Source organism: Rattus rattus, chromosome 5 (assembly GCF_011064425.1).
Source record: "Rattus rattus isolate New Zealand chromosome 5, Rrattus_CSIRO_v1, whole genome shotgun sequence".
NCBI lineage: Eukaryota > Metazoa > Chordata > Mammalia > Rodentia > Muridae > Rattus > Rattus rattus.
In genome coordinates, this window is record NC_046158.1 from 87573365 (window position 1) to 87599076 (window position 25712).

General features: G+C 37.9%; 2 protein-coding genes across 5 annotated transcripts in view; one reads left to right on the top strand and one right to left on the bottom strand.

Moving 5' to 3' along the window:
- Mettl15 (methyltransferase like 15) overlaps window positions 1-20252 on the bottom strand; it is a 173972-nt gene extending 153720 nt beyond the window's left edge. Inside the window, exons 1-2 of one of the 4 annotated variants that reach the window (XM_032903859.1) lie at window positions 20168-20252; window positions 14270-14556 (exon numbers count right to left, since the gene is read on the bottom strand). In XM_032903859.1, the coding sequence (XP_032759750.1) occupies window positions 14270-14539 (270 nt within the window). In that variant the 5' untranslated portion in view covers window positions 14540-14556; window positions 20168-20252. Of the gene's footprint in view, window positions 1-14269; window positions 14557-18316; window positions 18448-20140 lie in introns of those variants that run through there. The other 3 variants (XM_032903857.1, XM_032903858.1, XM_032903856.1) reach the window with 3 other exon arrangements.
- Window positions 20253-20313: 61 nt separating this feature from the next.
- The window catches only part of Kif18a (kinesin family member 18A), a 56158-nt gene continuing 50759 nt past the window's right edge, over window positions 20314-25712 (top strand). Inside the window, exon 1 of the mRNA XM_032903860.1 lies at window positions 20314-20422. The gene's annotated coding sequence lies outside the window, so the exon portion shown is untranslated. The remainder of the gene's footprint in view (window positions 20423-25712) is intronic.

Below are 25712 nucleotides of genomic sequence, written 5' to 3' on the forward strand. Positions count from 1 at the left end.
AGCCAGGCAGGATAGCACACACCTGTGGTGTCAGCGCTTCAGAAATGAAGGCAGGAAGCTCTCCAGTTCAAAGTTCTCTAGCTACACAATGAGTTCAATGTCAATCTAAGTAAATCAACCAATCAGCCAATCCCAGTGAAGGTGTTGATTCAGTTTTTCTCATAAAAGTTATCAAGTATTTTGTTTATTTACTTTAGACCTTGTAAAAGCTAAATATGTGTTTTACCAGTTGTTCAGTATGATTCTATTTTATCACTGATCAACATTTTCCTCCTAAAAAATAAAGTATTGGTTTTATATGAATAGTTCAAGATATTAAATTGTTCATATTATTTATTTAAAGAATTAAAGTTTTAATTGCTTCATTATTAGTTCAACAAGCTACAGTAAAATCGATCACAGAACTATGATAGACAGGTACAAGAAAAATCAAAGAGGGTAACAGAAATTCATGAAGTAGCTTCCCCTCTAAGTATTAATAATCTGTTCCTTCAAACCATCCTTTTAAAGGCCCTGGCGACATCAACTTTTTATCTTAATTTCTCAATGTTACAGTACAGTATATTGGTTTTTATATATCTTTCTGCGGGCAATTTCTCATCCTTATCTGTCATTACAAATAAAAGATGTTTTTATGACAGATCAATTTAAAGTGAAGCTCTGAGAGACCCAGCGAGCTGACCAGTAAAGCCTCTGTAAGGGCTGTGAAAGGGCATCAAATAACTGCACAACCGTAGTCTCACATGCTCAGAAGGCTGGTAAAGTCTTCTCAATAGTTATTAGATCTTAAATGAATGGGAACATGACATAGGCCCTGGGGATATTATAGGCTGACGATTAGAATTTAAGGACTAATATTCATAATTGGATAAAAAAGGCATAGTGTGTCACCATATCAAACAGAAGTATTGAAATTCATCTGGTACCACTTACTACTATATAGTTCAAATGGAACAAAAGCAGAGAAGACACTTGCTCTCCTTACTACAATTCACATACTTTTTATTGTTACTTCTGCAATTAGTGCTAATGAAAAGTACAGACAATAATGTATGAATGTGCTTTGCAATAGTAACATCTTATATGACACTATACTATTATTAATAATAGTCTTCACAGAATATATTAGCCTCTAGTGGGAAATATTCCATTTTTATAAATATGTCCAATATCCACAGTTTATACTGTGGATATAAAAGTGTATAAAATCATTTTGCATGGAAATTTAATCATAGATATATAAAATATATTTAATCATAGATATATAAAATATAAAAACCACAGAGCAAACAAACAATCAGAACACACATAAAATTAATGCTTAAATTAGCATAACATACATGACTTCAAATATTGAAGACTAAGGCAGTTTTCTGAATGGGAGATAAATAAGTAGCTCCAAAAATTAATGTGAATACTTTCTGAAACAACATTCAGCAAGCAAAACAAAATCTTTTAATGCATGGCACTTGTTTCATGTAAAGGAGAAAGTCACTAACACTCAATCACAAAAGAAAAAAAGACAAAGAGGGTCCAGGGAACAATACAAGATGAGTCACTGTAAGACTCTGTAACTTTGTTCATTATAAAATAACAGTTTACGTATGCTACTTAAAGCCCAGTGGTTTTGTTATGAGAAGGGAGTAGAAGAAAGTAAAGTAGAATGTTATGAAAACCAAAAGGTCAAGGTACACTTCCTACCACTCTTCACGAAAACAATATGGAACTCAAAACAGTGAGGAGAGGTCCACTGGCCCTCGCCTCGTGCAGGAGCTATGATTAGACTATTGATCAGCATCTAGTGCTGACCTACATAGACAGTAAGCAGTCTCCAGGATTACTCATATGAACGTCTGTGAACAGAACAGCCTCACTTGTTTCTTTCTTCTTTTCTATGGGCTTTCCATATAAAAACAGACTTCTATTTTCTTATAAAATTACTACTGAAACAGAATGTTCCTTAAATAATTAAAATTCAGAACATATATTTGACTTAAATAGATGGATATGACTTTTCTCACTATCTTTCATTCTGTTTGGACCAGTGATTTTTAAACAAATTTTATTTTTAGAGCAATTTTGTATCCATAGCAAAATTAACAGGAAAGGATACATTCTCTCTTCCCATAATGTATAGCTATGCTCAACAGCAGCCACAGATTAGTAAATTCAGTACAGCTGATGAACTCATCTGACGCCTCTTTATCACATAGAAACCAGTTTACATTAGGATTACCTAATGTTTTCTAATTGGTTCCTCTACGGAGTAACATGAACTTGAGCTTCTTCTCTTCATCATCACAGTTACTTTTAGCACTGAATATATTAAATTGTCTAGACTTATCAGAGTATACTCAGTACCTTACTAATGGATCTCTTTGTTCCTCACAATTTTTGTCAATTATGGATAAAACTGCTACAAACATCTTGTGCACATTTCTATGTAGCCATGCCTTTATTCTTTGAACAAAATACCAGTAAGAGTGGCTGACCACAGCAAGAGTAGGATTGGATTGTAAGAAACTGCCCAACTCTTTTCCACTATGACAATCTTTGTGCCTTTCCAAACATTGGACCTGACACTCCACATCCTGACAGAAGTTAGTACTTCAAATGCTCAGTCACAGTAGTCTCACTCTGGTTTCACTCTGCTTTTACCTGATAGCACATGGCCTGAGAAATCGGTTCACAGGTTCACTTGTCATCTATGGTTACTTTGATGAGATGCACAATGAGCTCTTAGGCTGTTCCCTTGCAAAGTTTTAAGGGTGTCATGTGTGTTTTAGAGAGCAGTCTTTTAGTATAGGTAGGTTTTGCACTTTCCCCTAGTTTATGGCTTTGCTTTTTCTTTCTTGGCAGTGTCTTTCATGGAGAAGAAATTATAATTTTAATCAGGCCCAAATGATCAATTCCTTTTGTCACTGCCCATGCCTTTGGTATTGTATCTAAAGAGTAATTGCTTAGTCCAGAGGATCATAATTCATTGACATTTAAGAATTAAATCATATGTTTTATTTTACATTAACTGGTAACGAAATTATTGTAATCATCATACTGTGATTGTGTAACTCTAAGCTGTAATTTCAAGTTATATTTTGGTTGACAACTTGACTAAGTCTGTATTCACTAAAATACAAAAACAGAGAGCACACCAGTGAGGTACTTTTTGCTAAGTTTGAAGTAGGAAGATCCACTTCTAATCATACTTTGAGTTGGGAAGACACACTTTTAATCTAGAAACCTATCTAAAGACATAGAAGAGGGAAGTTTTGCTCTTTGCCTGCTTGTCCTGGCATCTTGCTAGGAAGTCCACTCCTTCACTGACATTAGAGTTTATGTCATTGGGATCCCAAAGTCTACTGAAGACCAACTGAGACATCCACCCTCATGGACTGAGCACTACTGGATTCATAGCCAGTCATTGTTAAATCAGCTGACCTGTAAATCATTCTAATAAATTCTCTTTGTTTACATAGAGAGAGTCATTCTGTAAGTCTGTTACTGCAGAGAACCCTAAAACATTTTCCTTCCATCAAAATTCTTTATCCTGATAGTGTATGATCAGCACCAACTTTTCATACACAGAGCAGTGATATTTACAGACACGCCCACTGGTATAACAGTGGCAAGACTCTTAGGTAGGGATAATCAAACACTCTATAAATTGCTTGTGAAACCTGCTCTGGAGAGGGTTTCTCATATCTGGCACTGTAAAAATGTCCAAAATCCATGGCTAGGGAACTCATAAGCAATAGAAGAAAACCTATTGACACTGCTTTTTTTTAAATATGTATTGCTCTAGCCTTGTTAAAGAGACTTCTTATTGCTGTGGGTATTCATGAATTCAAAGACATATTACTACTCATTGTCTTCAGCCATATATGGAACATCTGTAGCAACAGCTCTACCCTAAGACAGGTACATCACAGAAGAATGAGCTGAAATGGTGTGAAATGCTGTCCTGGGAACAGGACATGGCTGCTATACACAGGAGCTCAGAGCAAGAGTGATTATTTACAAAGCTTAAGTCAGCTCAAAATTCCATCTTGGACTGGGGAAGGGCTCCCAAGGCCCCAATCCCTAGCTGAGGAGTTGTTGGCAGTAGAACCTGTTAGGAATGGGAGAGCCACAAAGCCTACTGAATGAACCCATGCCCATATGACCATCAGCAGCACTAAATGGACTCCTGGAGCAAATAAACATTTATAAAAGAATTTTCAAATCTTATTAGAAGTTTTCATGATTCGCTTTGTACTTATTACTTGTGTGACTTTGTGGTATTGTATTTTTTTTTTATTATCTGTTACTTGAGATGTTAACACCGTTTTCAGAGAAAGTGGGACAAAGATAACAACAGGGTCTGGGAAAGAATTAACAAGAAAAATGCTGGGTATGATCAAAATGCATTCTACACACACACACACACACACACACACACACACACACACACGTACGTATATATATAATTAAAAAATAGACAGAACGTATAAAGTAAATAAACACTAGCACCATTGGCATGGCGTATAGTTCACTTAATTATAAACATATACATACATTTATAGAGAAACAGATAGACACACAGATAGGTATGAATGAATAAAATCTGAAGATTACCAAAAACTTATTCTGTATTAGGTTTTTACATTTCTTATTATTAAAATAAACTTTTAATAAATAGTATACATATTAATATAAATTACTATTAGTAGATACATTCATTAAATGAATATAATTTTACCAACTACAGAAAATGAAAACTTAGCACTGGGCACTATACTACTGAACACATACTCACAGGAGGAATTTCTATACTGCTTGTTTTGGGGGAAAATATAAAACTAAGGAATAACAATACTACTGATAAGTTATAATTTTATAATGAAGAATATATTAAAGTATTTACCAAAGGACCAAATATAAAATGCAATGTTTTCTTTCTTGGGTGTTTTGGTTACTGTTGATTCCCTAGAAGACTTTAAAAAATGAAAAATGTTTATTTCATCCCTGTAAATACAGCTTCTCTGAAAACGGTATTAGCATCCCAAGTAACAGATTAAAAAAAAAAACATACAATACCACAAAGTCACACAAGTAATAAACACAAAGCTAATCATGAAAACTTCTAATGACATTTGAAAATTTATTAAGATATTCTCTAGAAGCACTCAGAGTAAATATGTAAAATAACATAAAACCCACAAAAGAAAATTAATATAACAAATTATTTTATTTGTATTTTCTAAACTAATGAAAACCTATCTACTTCCAGAAACTGCAAAACAACATGGAGACAAAAGGATAATTTGCCTTAGAAGTCTTCAATTTAAGCACACTGCTCTCCTCACGTTGAGCAGACCACTGTTAACTACATTAGAGAGTAGCAGGCTCATGACTGTCTGCTGAGGGCTGGCAGGCACAGCCCAGCTGCTCTGCTATAGAGCTGCACCTGCTGACCAAGGTGAACATGGTTTTGAACCCTTTTTGAATGTAGTATCAAAATAAGCAAAGCAAGTTCTTCACAAATTTATTGAACAAATGAAGAAAGGTATTATTGTGTAACATGAACCCCAATGATTGCAATGTCCTCAGATCCTGTGTAAACAAGAAAGCCAATTAAGTTAAATCAGCATCATAAATTACCATTGCAACTATACGTAAACGTTCATTGCTATCCTACAATATGAGTCAGGCATCCTAGGAATGCAAAGAAATGAAAGACATTGTCCTTGAGTTGAATGAGCTTTTAATATTGTGGCAATCTATAAAGATTATATAACATAAAGCATTTCTTCACTTTGAAATAGGAAAGGTTCTAAGAGGAGGCTAATGCCCATAATCTCAGGAGGATATGTCAGAAGGAATATCTCAATACCAACTTAAACTACAGTTGGAGGCCAGCCTAGGCTACATGTAGCAATACCATATTTGAGGGATGGGGAGAAGTGAGGGAGAGAGGAATGGAGAGAAGGAGAGAGGGAAGAAGGACAGGATGGGAGATAGTCACTAGATTTTCCAAGATACTTGGCAAAGGTTAAACTAACAATCCTATATTTTGAAATATGATCGAGATATTCCCCAGAGGACACAGGGAAAGCAAGTGGATAGTCAGACTAAGAAAGCACTACTGTGCGGAAGAACTGGATTGCAGGTGGAATAAACCCTGAGAAGTGCAGGCAACTGTACATGCCATGGCACCAGGCTGTCAGCTTGAAATGGGGAGCAGGAATAGCACAGATTATTTACAACCTCAAAATTCAGAGTTGTTCTTAGAAGGTCACACTAACCTCTACTCCTAGACCCAGGACAGAAACATCTACCTGCACAGCATTAGCAATATCACACTCAGAAAACAACTCAATAGCCACGTAATGTGCTATATGATATTTTTAAGACAAAAACACTCTTCAAAGGTAGATGCAATGAGGAAAAACAATGCCCTAGAGAAGCTACGTTAAAAAGGGGTGGGGGGATCACTGACTCCTGATAGTTGTTCTATCTAAAATGTAGCTTTTTAAAGAAAACAGAAGTGCAGCCACTGGCCAGACTGCACCACTGCCTTTGTCATCTAAGAATGAGTAACTGTTAAAAACCCAGGGTCGAACAAAACAAGCTCCTTCCTGCTGTCATAAGCCTTCAGTACTTGAAGAAGGGAAACGATCTCGGCATTTTTCTCTTTGATGTTTATTTTCATTTAAAGTAGAAGATTCTCAAGTAAAAGACTGCTAGTGATTTTAAACATACTACAAGAACAGAAATGCAATTTTAGTAAACAATTATGGGACTAGGGAATTCTAGGGGTTCATCTGAATGGCAGAGTATTTGCCTGACATTCAGTCAGAACAGTCTACTGTTCAGTACTGTGCTCATGCATGCATACATACATGTACATTATCAATGAAATGAAAAATTGAACAGTATCATAACTTTAGCAAATCCAGTAATTATAAAATTTGCTATCAAATGTTATAATCCTAAGTGGATACTTGAAATTGTGAAATATTTAAAAATTAACCTTGTATTCTTAGCAGGTCATCATATCCTGTTTTTGTCAGTTCCAGTGGCCTTGTTTCTGCTTCCTGTCCAGATTTCCCCTAGTTATTTGACCAGACAAGTCGCCACACAAAGGCTACTGAACATTCTATAAAGCCAGAGAAGCTATCTTAACACGAAGGAACACTATTCTTCTTACTTCGTCACATTTGTCCTCTGGTTTGCCTTTATCCATCCATGTAAAACATCATTAATGAAACAAATATGTAGCAATCCTTGGGCTAAGCACCAGATAGGTGACAGCAAGAAGGACACAAGACTCCCAGCCCTCCCAGAGCTCAGTGTACCAGGAAAGTGTTAGGATTTACATACAAAGCATAGTAAGCTTGGTGTTGAAGACATCATCTCAGGCTGATTCAGCTACTGAGATGGAACTGGACCATGAGGTCGCTCACTACATCTATTAAGTCGATCGACTGATGATTACATAGCTTAGCAGTACAAGAAAATGGAACTTACATCTAGAAATGTTCATGCAGACGTGCATTTGAAAAGTCTGTCTTCTCTCCACCCTGACCATTCCCTTATAACTTACTACTCTGACAGAGCCATAAGGTTCCAAACCAAATCAACACTACTAGGATGCAGACTTATAAATACCTAATAATAACCTCTAGATTGTTATCATCTCATAAAGTAGGGAGGACAGTACTATTTTCAGATTTGAAATATTGAAAAATTAATCAATATAGCCCAGACTAAAACATCTTTGAAATGAGGAAAATATTCTGAGGTAACTAATATATTCTTATAAAACATAGTGGGGACAGTGCTTCCCTATAGAGTGCCAGGCCTTGGGATTGACTCTCAGAATCAAATAGATGAATAATTAAAATAGACAAAGCAAAACCTGGACAGAACTGGGACTCATTTGGCTATTCTGAACTACCTAAGCAACGAAAGACAAGCAGTTCTTTCCATAGAATTCAAACAAATAGATACATCCATTGTATGTGCAGAACTAGCTAGAATTCTGAGCAAATTTCCAAAGCCATTCGCTTCTTCAGGTCAGTACCTTCTAAACATTAGATAAACAAATAAGTGTGCCTGCCATTCCTTCAGACTTCACTTAAAACAAAATGCTTTCATTAGTTCCTGTTACGATCAAAAGTTCCATCTCTAAATTTGCCATTGAAGGAGGTGTAGGAAATGATAATTAAGTAGGTGCAAGGTACAAGCGCATGCATGACTCACAGTTTGCAAAGTAAAATGATCTGGGGAGAAGGTACAGGAAGGAGAGGAGCAAATAATGGATTCTGGATGAAATGAAGACCTTTCCTGTCCAAGGCCTGTCACCAATTCTTTATTACTTGAGGATTAAGGGAATAGTGAACAAAGCTGCCTGCCAGACAGCTCAAAAGGTAAAAATAACATTATCTCTGTGTGTGCCTCACTTGGAATTTTTCAGAAATAACATCCATAAAATTAAACTTTCTATTAAAAGTTCCTGGAATATCAGACTGAAATCAGGAGAATGGAAATGTCAAAATCAACCAGGATTACCGTTTCCCAAGAAGCTGAACAGAATGAAACAACAGCGTGGCTCAGGTTTTAGACTCACCTACGTTTTCCCCCCTTGGTTTCAGAACAGAGCAAACATAGTACAGATTTACTAGGGGAGTCAGTAGGGTTTCTTTTTGCTTCTCTTTCTACTCTATGAATAAGCACAAAATAAATGTTAGGTTCTCCCAAGAGAGTTCAGCAAATTGACAAAATGTGCTTTCATTGTTGAGGTCCAGAAATCAATCAGAAGTCACTCACAGACAGTACCACCTTATACTCTCCCTCATGTGTAAGTTGCATAAAAGACAACGTGTATTTCAATATTTTTAAGTATATTTAGAACCATGTCCCAGTCCTTTGACTAGGATGATGCATAAATTATACTTTAATATGGGTTTTGTTATCTTTCCATTAACAATCTCTACAGGAAATAAAGAAAATTTCATTCAATGAAGTTTTATTCAACAGAAAGTTCCAGCCTTTGTGAACGTGCTTAAATCTACATGCACGTAGAGTTCTTTCTGAGTTATAGCATTCACCTAAAGGTTAGCACACATTGACTCTTCCGAACAAGCCAGATAAACTAAGTTAATCTGGGGTGAGGTAAAAAAGTCTTTAATGATAAAACAAATACATGATGAGCAACATCCAATCCCTCTAGATTACCTGATCCAGCTTGTAGAAATCTCTAGGAAAAAAACTACATAATGTAAGAATTCTGTATGCATATGGATGTATTGTCCAAACTAGATAGAAGTCTAGAATCCTTGCTCTTAACTAATAATCAATATGTCTCCCATATACACCATATACTGGAAGCAGCAACATGTGATTTTTTTTTTTTTTTTTTAGTTACTATTATTACTGGCTTGGCCTCAAACTCACAGAGATCCACCTGGCTTTATCTCTCACATGCTGGGATTAACAGAGTAAGTCACCATGCACAACAGTAGGAATTACTTGTAAAATAAAAGAACTAACTCAAAAATCATATTCATATATAAATATATATATGTATATATAATTTCTGAAGTCAAAACATAAAAAAATTATCAGTATTATAAAATGACATTTGAAGAAATTTTACCATTATAGTTTTTTATCTTTAATAAATATAAAAACTTGTCAGGTTATAGTTTTCCCTTTTTTTAATATTGTATTGTCTAACATTTGTGTGATCTCTTATAGATTCAAAATATTTTGTACAAAATTATATTTATTCTTACCAACAAAACTAATAGTAAGAAAGGATAATGGTTAATTTCATGTATCAATATAATCAAGTCAAAGTGTCCAGAATGTAATCAAATATTAGAAGTTTCTATGAAGGAGATTTTAGAAAAATAGGAATATTTAACTTGGCAGGCTCCAAGTAGAACAAATTAGATTCTGTAATATGGGAAGAGAAAGTTAATAAAAGAAAGAACACTCTCCACTAAAATAAGAAACTACAAACTTGTTTTGCACTCAAGCAGTTACTTCCCGGGGTCTCTAGCCTATCAGACACCTCTGTAGATAAAGGATTCTATATTTGACATATGCCAACCCTTTAATATCTCTTTGTCTTTCTTCTACCCTCTCTCATTTGTTCCTGGTCTCCCTTCCTCTCCCCTTCAAACTCACCCTTCTCCCCTCCCTCCCCTACTGTTCTAGTTAGGGTTCTACTGCTGGGAACAGACAACATGACCAAGGCAACTCTTATAAGGACACTTAATTGGGACTGGCTATAATCACCAAGGTATGAGCATGGCAGCATCCAGGCAGGTGTGGTGCAGGCAGAGCTGAGAGAGAGTTCTACATCTTCAGCTGAAGGCTGCTAGAGGAAGCCTGATTTCCAGGCAGCTAAAATGAGGGTCTTAAGCCTACAACCAGAGTAACACACCTACACCAAGATGACCACACCTACTGCAACAGGGCCACAATTTCTAATAATGCCACTCTCTGGGCCAAGCACACACAAGCCATCATATTCCACTCCCTGACCCCATAGGCTTGTTTAAGCATATGAGTCTATGGGGACAATACCTAAACATAGAATAAAACAAAATACATTTAGTCCAACTTCCAAAGTCCCCATATTCTATAGGAGCCTCAACAGTGTTAAAAGTCCAAAGTGAAATGTCTCCTCTGAGGTTCATCCAATCACTTAACTGTAATTCCCAAAGCAAGACAGGAAACCATCTGGGCAAGTTCCAAACTGCATCTGCACGACTGACGTCAAAGCGGTCTTCAGACCTCCAGCTCCTTTTTCATCTTTGTTGACTGCAACAAACATCTTTCTCCTGGGTTGGTTTCACTCCCTGTTAGCAGCTTTCCTTGGCAGATAGCCCACTGGCTCTGGCATCTCGAACATCTTGGGGGTCTCCAAGGCAACTTCAATATTACAACTTCTTGTTTAAATGTCTAAGATCCACACATGATCTCCTGGGTTCCTCCAAGGGGCTGGTGTCACTACTCCACCTCTGCCCTCTATAGCACTCTAAGCTCAGGTTGATCCACTCCACTGCCACTGCTGTATCATCCCATGGTACTGGCGTCTCCAATACTCTGGGGTTTTCTGCTGCAACTGTGCAATAGCCTTTCATAGGCTCTCTTCATGGTGCCAAGACATAACTCCTTTGCATGACCCCTTGTGTTCCGGGCCATCAACTGCAACTGAGGCTGCAATTGACCAATGGCCTTCCATAGCCTTTCACAGTGTAAAGTCACAGCTCCTCTCCATGGCCCCTTCATGCCTTCAAAACCAGCACAACCTGGGTGACTCCTACACATTACCAAGTATAGCTCCAGCATGTGGTCCAACCTTGGCTGTCTCTGGAACACAGCTTCTTTGTCCTCTCAGAAACACATCCCAGGAGATTTCACCTCAGTGATGCTGGTCTCCTCTCAATATCCACTAATTTCTTAGCTGCAGCTAACCAGCATCAATTGTCCCAGTGGTCCCTTCTATTCAGGACTCCAAAGCCGTGTGGCCAAAGCTACCAAGTTCTCCTGATTGCAGGAGCTGAAACACACCCCTCCTTGTTCTAGTACATTTTCACTAGGTTTCTGTTTCCCAACTCCTTCACTGCCTAAGCTTGACTGTCCTGGAACTTGCTCTGTAGGCTGACTTTGAAGTCAGAGATCTGCATGACTTAAACACTGGGATTAAAGGTGTGGTCCACCACACCTGGATTTAAGTTTTCCTTTACCTAAATCTTGTTCTGTTCTACACTGGCCTTGAACTCCTAGGTTGGTTTCCTCCCTGTTAGCAGCTTTCCTTAGCAGATAGCCCACTGGCTCTGCATCTGAGATCTGCGTGTCTTTGCCTCCTGCGATTAAAGGCTTTTTATTACCATCTCTGGTTCTAAATTTAGCTGGGTTGGATCTTGCCCCAAGGTCACTACTGCCTTAATTCACTTAATATCCATGAACACAGGATTCAGCCCCACTTCATATCCTGGCCCCTTTAATACTGAAACCACATATTTTGTGTTGTTCTTCTAAGCTTGCCATGCTTGTTTAAAATGCTCTTCATGAGACTTAACCAAAGAGCCAAGTTTCCATTGGGCTTTTTGGAGACTTCCTTTGTCAATTCAATTAATATAAATCTCTTTACTTTAGCCTCAGGTATACTCTTCAGACAAGCAGTCGCATTCTTCACCAAAATACCACAAAAAGTCTCTACACCACATACTGAAATTCTTCTCCTCTGAAACCTCTTGGGCCAGGTCTGCACAGTTTAAATCACGCTCAGCAACAAAGTCTTCCGTATCCCTACCAGGATGGCCCATTAAACCCCACTTAAAGCATTCCGTCACTTTCCAAACCCAAAGTCCCCAAATCCACATTCTTCCAAACAAAAGCATGGTCAGGCCTATCACAATACCCCATTCCCTAGTACCCACTTCTGTCTTAGTTAGGGTTTTACTGTTGTGATCAACCACCATGACCAAGGCCACTCTTAAAAGTACAACATTTATTTGGTGTTGGCTTACAGGTCAGAGGTTCAGTCCATAATCATGAAGGCATGAAAATCATGAAGCATGGCAGCCATTTCACTTTCCATAACTTCGGCCATAGAGTTTTTCCAGATGTAAATGATTCATAGGTTTTAAATTGCTCCGCCATTAAGTAGAATGAAAAAACCCATGCTAGCCTATTCTTCTCATCCCATGTAAGACATGAGTTATCTTACTGTCCAGTGTTTCCATGTTATACAGGCTGTGTGTGGTCAATTGTTTATCAGCTGCCTTCTTTTTCTGGCTTCTTGGGACTAAGAACCCTGTGATGTACTAAATAATGGTCTCTAAATATTGTGGTGATGATTCAAAGTGAAGTTAAAAAAAACTAAGTGAAGGGATAAAAAAATCATGACTTAAAAAAAAAGAATAAAATTGCTGACAGTGCTAAGGTCTATAGTAAAATTTATTAGTTATCAAATGCTATATATTATTATATATTCTATGTTGTATATTGTATACTATGTTATATATTATTTTCACACTATCCCACCTATCTTCTACAAAACGATGCTGTTATTGCACTCTCCTGCATACATGCACACAGAGAGAGAGAGAGGAAGAGAACACTAGACATGTAATTTATTGCGCAAGGGTTCATATGTTGGAAGCTTGTTCTCCGGTGTAGTAATGAGAGGTCTTTACTGTCTCACAGCCTGCCCTAGTGGGAACGTTCGGGTCACTAAGGGCACTGCTCTCAGAAGGAGTGATGTACTTCTTGCATGACACTTTGCTATAAATGAGTAAAACTGGCCTGCCTGTCCTCATGGTCTAGCTCCCTGACAAGAATGCCCCCACTACAGCAACTGCCAATGTGTCTGGACGTTCAGTCTCCACAACTGAGCCACACAAATCTCATTTCTATACAAATTGCAATGCTTTGGATATTTTATGATAGAAACACACAATTGGTTTTGAAACTCTTAATGCTTCTCAATAACATAGATGGGTATTGAACATTTAGAGCTAGGAAAACAGGAACAGAATTTAGATGCCCATCTTGTCTCTAGTAAGTACTAAAAAATAAAATAAAATAAAATTCTCAAAAACCTGTTCTGGAATTGAGTTTTCATACTCAACCTCTCAGCACGGGTAAATTATTCTGACACCTGTGACTTGGTGAAATTAATGAACTCAGGTAAATAATTTCTCAGATTTCTCTAAACTGCCAATCATGAGAGCAGTCTATCTATATGAGTATGTACATAAAAGAATTCAAATTATACATCCACACAAAATCTGGAGTTCATAAAACTTACATCAACGATAACCACAAAATAGTTAATAACAAAAGCACAGCCAAAGACCAATGAATGGCTAAACAAAACATAGTATACCCATACCATGGAAAAACCTGCAGTCAAAAAAGAACAAGGTATGGCTATGGTTGTAGCTCAGTGAGAGAGCACTGCTGAGTATGTGTAACAATCTGGATTTGATGCCAAAAACCATATGTATGCTTGCTTACATGCATACATACATACATACATACATACATACATACATACATACATACATAGGGATAAAACTAAAAAAGCACATGCTACAACATGGGTAATCATTAAAACACATTAAGTCAATGAATGTAAGGACAAGCTAAAGAACATCATATACCCTTAAAAGGTGAACTTTATGATAGGTGAATTGCCACTCAATAAAAAGTTAAAACAAAACAAAACAAAAAAAGTTAAAACAATTTTAGAAAATCAACTCACCTGTCCCTTTTGTGGTGTCAAGCACTGAACAACTTCCTCCACCATTACTGGGATATGTAATTTAGCCACGGCTTCAGAATCCGTCTCTTCAGATCTATATACCTTCTGAGTACCACACAGAGCTATCCCTTCCGAGGCTTTATATTCAGTATGCATTGCTGCTGTAGTGTGGATTGTGTGGGGACAGACATCCAAATTAAATGCACCAGAATCCACAAAGTATGAAAACAGTCTATTATACGTTCTGCAAAAATATGGATATCGAAGCATTCTGTAGGTCAAGAAATCTAGAAGAGAATTAAAATATGATGACTTTTGGTTTCTAATTATTTTAAAATTTAAGACTAATCATCTAAGCAAGTGAATCTGACTGGGTTTCTTCCATGAAACAAGAAACCTAAGTGAACACACAAACATAATTAAGTGTAATTTATCAATGTGCATGATGACTACAACTACAATTCCAGAACAGAGGAAGCTAAAGCAGGAGGAATGTCTGAGGAGGCCAACCTGAACTTCAAAAATTAATTAACTAATTAATTAAATAAATACAATTTTGTGGTCCCTTTATGAATTCTAAAACCATCAATTTTCAGCCCTCATCAATATGAAAATTAGGAACTCATTTTCTGCAATATTTTTTAAACTTAATTAGTTCTAAAGAGTAGGTGATTAACTTTAAAATATTAATTTAAGACATAACCTGAGTCTATGGGCCTAGTACCCAAGTTCATCCAATCTTGTCTAAAAGGTCAGCTGGATCTCTACAGGGAATACAAACACTTTCCATGAGGTTCGGCTCATTCCTTATTCCATGTGTTTTAGTTAGTGTTCTCCCAGTGCTAGATTAATCTATTTAACTTAGATCTGAGAAGAGTGACCCTGAAAAAGAGTCAGCATGGGCACTCAGACAAGAAACTATGATCACTTTGTGAAAATCTTGCAGATTTCCAAAGCAGTCACTGAAAAGACTACCACAGCACACCCCCGATCCCTGAAGTACACGCCAAATTAAATTACAACTTAGCAAACGCTAAGCCAGGCAAGTTTGGATATTTATTTCTTTTCTTCCCCACTTGGGAGTCCTAAAGATCCAATCCAGTTTATCCATACAACATACCCAATCGGACACTAAGATAGAGTTTCACCCCTTGTTTAATTGAGACAAGTCTTGCTGTGGAACCCAGGATAATCTCAAATTTGATATCTGCTTCAACCTCCCAAACACTACAATTAATTAATTGGTTTTAAGTCCACTAAGTTCACTCTCTACCTCTAAGCTACACCCCAGATCCTCACTTGCGAATGTATGCTCCCTGTGGCCTAAACCCAAGCAAGCAGGGAAGACAGCCTTTGAATTTCTCAAACTTTCTCATTCTCTTCTACAATGAAATTGTAGAAATTTTGAAATTCTTCTAAATGTACATGGAGAAGGGGATACTTATACAAACATATTAACAGAAAAAAAAAATGAACCCATCTATGTTTCACCCAAGTAGCTTCAAACTATGTTTGTAATACTTCCACTGGAAATACCCAGTTGGCACTATGCTGCCTTCTTTGTGGATTAAGAATTATTTAAGAATAAGTTCTGTGGAGGTTGGAGAGATAGTTAAGAGCACTGACTGTTGTTTCAGAGGTCCTGAGTTCAAATCCCAGCATCCACATGGTGGCTCACAACCATCTGTAATGAGATCTGATGCCCTCTTCTGATGTGTCTGAAGACAGCAACAGTGTTCTTATATATAATAAATAATAAGTGAATCTTTTTTTAAAAGTTAATAAGTTGTATGGTTCCCTATCCACAAAATCAAGTGAATGCTAAGTGGTTAACGAATGACTGAGTAGAAGGGAGAGGAAGAACACACAGAAGCATGGTCTCAGACTTCACAAAATAAAGGTTTGTATCAATCCAGTCTGAATGCCACCCCCCAAAATCCATGTTTTCAATATGCTAGAAGAAGTAAATTCCATATAAATATCTACCTTTCCTTTGGCAAAAGACAGTCATTTCAGAGCCGGGAGTGGTGGCACATGTCTATAAATCCCAGTACTCAGGAGGCAGAGGCAGGCAAATCTCTGAGTTCAAGGCCACCCTGGTCTACAAAGCCAGTCGCAGGACAGCTAGAGATATCTTGAAAAACAACAACAAAATTAGTCATGTGATTAACTAAAACAGAATGGAAAGTAATATATGTAAAATATGTTATACAGACAGAACATGAATAAGATGTTGCCTTAGATAATACATCAAATTTGCCTTAGAAATAATGTGCTGAATTATGTGACAATTAGAAATAGTGAAAATAGGGAGGTGTAAAAGAACTAGAGCTAAAACTCTAAAGGGAATTTCTAGATCTTTCTTAAGTGTCAACAAATTTAAAAAATTGTTAATTATTCTTTAAGTTCTCCAGATAAATGACAAAACTCAAGTACAAGAACCCTTTAAGGTATCTAAACTTTTTTTTCAAAATAACAGCCAATTTTTATTCAGCTCTAAGAGCAAAATTCTTTGTGTCTCATTTGATAATTATCGTAATTCTTGGAGTTAAATGTAATTATTCCTTTATTACAAATTGAAGAAATTAATTAGCTTACCACATCGTCTGAGCCATAACCATAACTATAATGCAAGAATGCAACTTCGAGCCTGAAATCTTTATCTTCATAACATAATCCAATGGAAGTAATTAATGTAACCATGCAATTTAAAGGTACACTACATAAACTGTGTGTGTGTGTGTGTGTGTGTGTGTGTGTCTGTGTGTATAAAATCTTTTGAAGTGTATTGTAATGGAAACAGTCTCCTACACCTTAGAACTACATCTAAGTAGAGCTTTGCCTTTACTTAGAAGTAACGGTGCTGTGAGATTGCCAATAAAAGACACACAATGTTTAGGCAAAAGAAGAGCATCTGGACTATTTAAACAACCTATACTCTATGTCCCAACCGTTTTAATAACTGATTTTCATATTTGTGGTTACACATGAATACAGGAACCCACAGAGACCCGAGGCATTGTATCCCCCAGAGCTCCATTTACAGACAGTGGTAAGGAGGAGGATGGTGCTGAGAACTGAACTCAGGTTATTTTGAACTCAGCTATTCTTGGGCCCCGTGTACAGATTTTGACTTTTTTTATTTATTTATTTATTTATTTATTTTTTTAAGGAAGCACTGCTGTCAATAAAAAACTCAAAACAATGTGGGAGTAAAGCAAATAAAAATGGACACCAAATTGTTTGCACCAACATTTCATTCTTTATTGTACTCAAATTTTATGCATTCATTGAACTATGTTCAAGGTAAAGACAAATTTTAAAAAAAATAACAAACTAGCTTGTAACCAAGGTAAACAAAAAGAAGGGGTTACGAATAAATGCTCATTTGTTGTCCTTTGATTATTTGTAGTAACCCCCTTTGTCAGGATAGTGCCTTCAAAATAACTGGGTGCAAACTGTAAAGGAAATTCCTTCTCTGTAGCCCAGTCTCCTGCCAAAGAAAACAGATCTCTCTGCAAAGTTGTGAGATTGTTTAATTTACTGCCAGTCAGTAAACCTGACCTCTAAAGCAGATTGCACTGTTAGTGGGTCATTTAACTTTTGTACATGGGCAAAGGTCCTTGAAGTAGTGGAAACCACAAAAATGGCCAAGTTACTCTTTCAACTGTGGGAATACAAACTGGAGCCTTATAAATAGTACTTCCTTCAGGGTGCTAACAACTACTGTTAGTTTGCCCCGAGAGGAAATGTTACAAATCTAATTTCAAGGCTAGAAACGCGACATGGGGGCTGGAGACAGGGGGTAAGGAGAGGAAACAGGGAAAAGAGAGGAATGCACCCATTAGACAAAGGGTCCCAGCCTTTCCTGGCCAGTGTTCAAAGGGAAGATTGGGTAAGTTGGGGATCTCCAAAGCCAGGCAGTCAAGCACACCCGAGGGAGTTGGGGGAGGGGCTTCTGTTTCCTTACAGGGAGGGGACTCACTTCCCACACCTTCTCACCTAAAGAGCCCTGTCTCCAGCACCGAACTAGGGACTTCTCCTCACCTGAGGCAAAAAGAGTCCTCAGTCAGCCTCTAAGTTGGGGCCAGACCCGACGCTAAAACGCGGAAGAACCTGATTTGCATATACCTAGGTCCGGAGTGGGGGAAACTTGTAAGAACGGACAGACGGGCCCTCCTCCGTCCGTCGGAGCAACTGAGTTCTGTCTGCCTTTCGTTCCGCAGCTCCCAGCACCTACTGTGAAAAGGTGTTGTGGGTCAAGGGTTTCCAAAAGATCTTCCTGGAAAACTAAGAACTAACTTTTTTAGTTTTTTGTTGTTGTTGTTGTTGTTTTGTTTTGTTTTGAAGAAGAATTGTTTTGATGTCCCGCGATTTTAAATGTAACTTTCAGTTTTCTGTCTACTATAAAAATACATTAATTTAGTAATGGCTCCATACACCATCCAATTTCTAACCAAAGGTGGAAATTTCAACTTTCTTAGCCCTGTACATTTTGGAAGTTTCGGTCGCCTGCCCCCACTCTTTAATTTTTGTTAAAAAGCATGGAGGTTCACTCGTCCTGTTATTATTTCTGCCAAACTCATGAGTTGACAACTGCACAAGAATTGTATTGGTTGTATTGTTAAAACCTCTCTGTTTTAATCAAATGTGTGATTCCTCAAGAGTATGGATGTTATAATTGGAACCCTGCTATAAAGTAAGTACAATGCAGAACTGAAATTACATGGATAGTATTTGGATTAGGTGTGGCTACACTTGTGACACTAAGAAGTCTATATGGTGTGGATGTCCAAACAAAACAAAAAGATGAAATGTACATATCTATTTAATAATTTACCAATATGATTTTCAAGATGTCAAGATGAACATATTTTCAAATTAGATTAAAATATCATAGTATAGTCACTTGACCTAGAAAATACTTTAAACAAATAGCTGAATTTTGAATTGGTTTGTTTTAAAAGACAAATATTTCCTATAGAGGTTTGTCTAACGCTTCAGTTTCCTCCCAATGAAATCAAAACAATATGTTTATATCTTATGTTTCGAGAATAAAGTAATATATATATATATATATACATATATACATAGCATAGATACTTAAAGAGACATAGATCCTCTGCCCTATAGCATCCTATTTTTACAGTGATATTCAATTAACAGGGATCTAAACTCCAGGAAAGAAAGGATGTTGACCTCAGTGTGTACTAATATGCTCCTAAAATCTGCAAGTTGCTTACTAAATGGAGAGTCATATAAACAACAACAATCAGATTGTACTAAATTTTTCCACAGGGCTGAGAATGTCAACTCACTTAAAAAAGGCTTGCCTAGCCAACAATACAAATATAAAAAAAATACCCTGCCAAATTTTAAATGAGTTATCTTAGGAAAGATATTTCCCATGTTTCCATGCATTTTTTTTTCTAAAGCATACGTTCAGAAATAATACAATCTGGAACAGGAATCGCATAATCCAATAATGTCGTAGGCCAATTTATCATTAAGTGATTTTATTTTGTAATGTCATACTTGGTGCATGTTAAATACCGTCAAATAGCAAATATTTTCAATCAACAATAATGGGAGCAGGCCAGGAAGACCTGACAAAAGAAGACTTGGGACTTGGAACCAGAATTCTTGCACTTGCAATTAATTCACATGAAGGCACCACAACTTCCATAGCATGAGACCTAATCCTTGGAAACCTGACTAATCAGAAAGGGAAAAAGAACAAAGTAACGCAGGCCCTTTTACAGGCCCGCAGACTCCGCCTCTCGCCCTATGAGAAACACATCACCCAAAGACTATAACGCCCCAGATCCACGGTCTGCGGACAACTAAAGATCCCAGGTAGTGGCTTCCCACCTGCACCGACGCCCTAGCTCCGCCCACCTCCGCCAAGGCTCCCGGAAACGACCGCGCGCGTTGCCACGGCGACGCCTAGAAAAGCAGCTTCTCCTCCAGCCTGTGAGGCCCTGCCTCTGGCGCCAAACTGAGAGACGCCGGGGAAAACGTCCGACGTGCTGACGTCAGCCGATCGGCAGCCAATGAAATGGATAGCTGAGGAAGCTGGCTTGGGTTTGAATTTGTGGCTGTGTTTGGAACGCCTGGAAGCCAACTCAGCCAAGTTGTCGCGGTCACTTCTAGGTGAGTGAGGTGGACGCTGTGTCTGGGGACGCGTGGGTTGATTCGAGGGTCACCGGAGTGGAGGATCCGACGTCAACGGATAAAGTAGTTTTCGGCGGGAGATGCGGGTCGAGGGTCCCCTTGGTACTGTGGCTGGGAGGATCCGGAGCTACCGACTGTACATGACAAGGCAAGCTTTTCCCAGCACCGAGGTTCTGGGCTCTACCTCTGAATCCCCAGAGGAAGCTTGCTCCTTTCTCAAACTTAAACTGAGGACTCTCACAGTCCAGCCTCCTAGAATGTGAAATTCCTTCCTTCCGGATTCCACATTCCGAGTATCCTGCTTGGGCTGCACACGTGAGTGTGCGACTTCTGGGCTTTACTGTCAAGGGAGGAGCTTTTGTGCTGAGAGGCTCTCTGGGCAGTCTGGAGCCCAGTTTTAGCCTCAGGCAAGACCGACCCTGACTGCCCTCCCGTGTTGCTGAAGATCACAAAAGAGTCAGAGACAGAGACACAGAGAGAGATAGAGAGACAGAGAGAATATGAATGAATGAATTGCCTGGAGGCCAGAAAGCAGCTACTAATTCTGCTGTTTCTGCAGCCCTTTCCTGTAGGCGCTCATTTGCCTTGCCTTTACAAAAAAGCCAAGCTGACTGTTGCTCATTATAATATGAATGGGGATTATTGGAGTAGAACGAATTTTGTTGGTGATGTCATTCCACTTTGGTTCCTACCCTGGGTATTGGAAGGTTTACTTGACCTTTGATGTTAGACAATATGAAATCCACAGAGCTGATAAATAGTACTTGCTGTTAAATTCAGTGTATTATAAGAACTATTTCAGTTAGCAAAAATGATTTGCCTTGAGAGGTATTCTGATTTTTAAACCAGTATTTACAGGTATTTAAGATGTTTTATTTTAAAGAGCATCTCGTCCCACTGTAGTTAATACAGCAAATCAATAGACATGATAAAATGACTATGCTGTTAATGCTATGAAAGGCGGTAGAAAATAATTGCCCACTGTCAGTGCTAATATTTCCTCCAATGCAATTTGTCATTCTTCCCTGATGTTTGTAAGGCTGTCAAATCAATGACTCTGACAGAAGGTTTAAGCCACATAGAAACTGTAAATGAGGATAGTCCCCTGTTCTAAACAGTGTCGAATCAGAATTTTCTACTTGAGTTTGGAATACCTCATAGCTATGTTATTGTGCTTCTGTACCCATTTGGAAGCATTCTTTGCTGTTTCTTACTCATGAGATTTAGATCTGTACCTGGGTCCACTTTCTGACTTATCAGTAATAACATTTAGAAAAATTACTAAGTTCCTCCGTTTGTAAGCCAACCTTGCATGATTATTATGAAGGTTGGATGACATGAATATGAAATGTTTGCCATAGTTCCTGGCAGAAAGTAACTCATATGACCATCACTACTGCCACTTATCACTTATTGACCTGATGAAAGTCTATCATGCTTATTAAAAATAGTTACTGTATGATATCAAAAAAATCAAAATTACATTTCATAATTCACTCCTGCACTAGTAAACAAAATAATGCTAAGTGCTGGGGTTTCTAGGAAAACACAGAGGTAAGCAGGTTTACTTTTTAGTGGGGAGGAGGGAAATAAATTCTAATCCAAACATACAAACTAAATTATAATTCACAGTATGGGGGGGGTGCATATTGGCAGTCTATTAACTTATTGTTGCAGTCATTATATAATATGTGTATAAGAACAGTATATATCTTGAATGTGTAGAATCCTTAATGCTAGCTAAGCATCTTTATTTTTTTTAAAGCAAGTATATAATTTTAATTTTTACGTGGAAACTTCTCAGGGCCTGTACATGAGTAAATTACCTTTTGTGTTCTATGTATTTTTATATACTTTTACTAATTTAATTATTATATTTAAGAACTGTAAAGGTATAAAATAATAATCCTATGTGCTGTCATTTCAGCATTTGTACCTATATTCCTCAACATATAGACTAATCATACAAATTTGGAGCAGGAAAGGCTCTAACACTAATCTGTTTGAATTTTGCCAGCGAGAGCCCCATCCTTGTCCTCTTTTATACCCATTTTTCTCAGGAATGGATAAGTAGTCTACTGTGCTCTGTAGACTTATTTTATTCCCACCTTAAAATCTTACTGGCTCTTCTCATTTCTACTTTAACAACATACCATTGAAGACTGAATATTACAAAATTGATCGGGGATTCTACTATTCTCCTCAAAGCATTGTCCAAAGAGAATTTGCAAATCTTCATCTTATTCCACAGGTAACAACTTACTTTTTCATATCAAGCATGGTCTTTGCACTTGATACAGAATCAACTAGATACCAGAACCTTAGCCATGTTAGAAAAAGGAAGCATTGCTTAAATGTAGGAGTAGTGTCATTAATTTCTGAGCATATCAGTATACTTTAAATATTTTTTACCTTTAAGAAATATATTTCTGGAGCCAGTGGCATTGTCTACTGGATAAAGATACATTCCTGGGATCCACATGATAGAATTGACACCTACAACTTGTCAGCAGATCTCCAGATACACAGTTATGCATATGCCCACAGACACATACAACACACACAGTAAATAAAATGTAATAATTTAAATGTATATACACACACATAGACTTCTGAACTCTGGGATTTTTTGTTTTTTGAAAAGGCACACGAAAAGTATTGACCAAAAGTAATGGTGATATGGGAAGGTGTTACAGGTAAAGTTGATCAAAACATAAACATGTATGAAATACTCAAACAAAAGTTAAAAACATATTAAATGTATTTCTCATTGTGTTGATGGTCTCGGTGTTATAGATACTGGTCTCCAGTACCTGGATCTAATCTGACCTCCCTCAGCTTCCTCAGTAGCTGTCACTGCAGATGTGTCACAGTGCCTATTTTTTTACATTTTGATTATTCTGTCTGCCCTAGGTAGTCTATTAAGAAAATTGGGCAGTGAGTGGAGTTCTGTGGGAGGACACAAGTCTTAGGTTCAGTCAGTAGCATGGAGGGAAGATGGTTTTATTCACATTCTTGGTTTTAGAAAGTAGGAAAATATGATCAATCTTTCATTGTTTAAAAAGATAAAGTTAGTTAAGAATAAGACCAAGCTTTTAAAATGTTTAATGGGGGCTAAAGAGTTTAAAGCTAATTGGAAATTTCTATAGGTATTTTAAAATACAGTAAGTATTCAAGTAATATTTGGAAAGAAATTTCCACAATCTCTTAAAGAAGTTTAAGAAGTATGTCAAATGTAACTTTGTGTCTCAACCTGGTACAGATTTTAAGAAAGATTGATCTTATTTCCTATTCCTCTTTGTTCTCCAGCTGGGGCACCAGAAAGCAAAGATTCCCTTGAGCATTCTTTAGGCTCTTCAGATAAAATTACATCCAGGCATTTGAAACTAAACACTTATAAAAGAAATAAAATGATTGAATTAAATTCACCATGCCAACAACTAGCCTTTGTTTTGAACAAGCTTATTGCTCTCACAGACTTTTGGACTGGCCACCTGAAATGCATACCCACAGCCAGCAAGGTGGCTTGGCAGGTAGAAGCACTTGATGCCAAACCTCATGACTTGAATTCAACCCTCACATGAAAGTCAACTCCCACAAGTTGTCCTTACTTGGGTGGATTGCTTTGTGTAGCGGCGAGGCTTGCATTCATTATTCAACGGATGTTTACGTAGTGATGTTGGCTAGATGTTGTCATTTTAGCTTCTTATATTCCTAGTAGGCAGTCTCATTACACACTTCCTGTTTCTTTGACCCACATAATTTCCCCACCACCTCTTCCTCTGGTTCCTGAGCCTTCAGTGTGTTAGTTCTGTAGATGTAGCCTTTGAGCTTGACTCTCTAACTCTGCATTTGGATTGGTTGTAATGGTTTGTAATGGTGGTCATCTATGGCAAAGAGATCATGGGTGAAGGCTGCATTTACCTGTTGGTGTAAGATATTTATATTGTAGTTAGGGGTTGTGCTGGTTTAGTAAAGTGATTGTGGGTCCTCCCAGTTCCCTGGATAGTTGATTAGGTGTTCCATGTCAGCCATGATTTCTCTCTTGTTGATCAGGCTATTTCATTTTATTCAGTGCTTGTGCCTCAGTTATTTAATCCCTATATTTGAAAAGATTAAAGCGAATACACTAAATGTCATCTTAACATTTTTCATTAGTCTTTTTTTTTTTATAAAAATACATTTCCAAATCTCTACATAGTAAGTTTTTCACCTTTAAAACTTTTCCCAATTGGTGATATTTCCTGCTTTTTGGTGTTGTTAACTAACAGATAATAATGGAATATTTTCCCTTTTTTATTAATGTTTTTTTTATAAAATATATATTTTATTTATTCACTTTAAATCTCAGTTGCCCTCTTACTGTACCATTTCTCCTATCCTTCCAGTCCCACCCTTAAAAATCCCTCTCTCCATTATCCCCTTCTCAGAGAAGGCAAAGATCACCCACCCACCCACACCACACCCCCTTGGGTACTACCCTACCCTGGGATATCCAGTCAGAGCAGGATGTCCTTTGCCACTGAGGCCTAACCAGGTAGTCCAGTTAGGGGAATCCAATGGCAGGCAACAGAATCAGAGACAGCCTCCTATCCAATAGTTATAGGACCCACCTGACAACCAAGCTGCACATCTACAAATGTGTAGGGGGCCTAAGTCCAGCTGCTGCATGCTCTTTCGTTGGTGGTTCAGCCTCTTTGACCCCCCTGAGGGCCCAGGTTAGTTAACTCTGTAGGTCATCTTGTTGTGTTCTTGACTCCTCCAGCTCATGGTATTCTGTCCTCAACTCTTCTCTAAGACTTCTCAAGCTCTACCTGATGTTTGGCTGTGGGTCTCTGCATCTGTTTCCATCAGCTGTTGAATGAAGTCTCAGAAAACAGTTGTGCTAGGCTTCTGTCTGCAAGCATAGCAGAGTATCATTAATAGCGTCAGGGGTTGGCTCTCTTACATGGGTTGTGTCTCAAGTTAGGCCACTTATTGGTTGGCTGTTCCCTCAATCTCTGCTCCTTCTTTATCCTTGTACATCTTATAGGCTGGACAAATTTTGGGTTGAGGTTTTGTGAATAGATTAATGCCCCCCTCCCACCAAGGAAGTTCTACCTGGTTAGAGGAGGTGGCCGCTTCAGTCTTTATAACGCCCCTCTCCAGTAGGATCTCAGGTAGGGTTGCCTACCCCCATAGACTCCCAGGAATGTCCCCATCCCTGATCTCCAGCTACTCCCAGAGTTGTCTCCCATCAATTGCTATTCTCACTCCTAGCCCTCTCTCT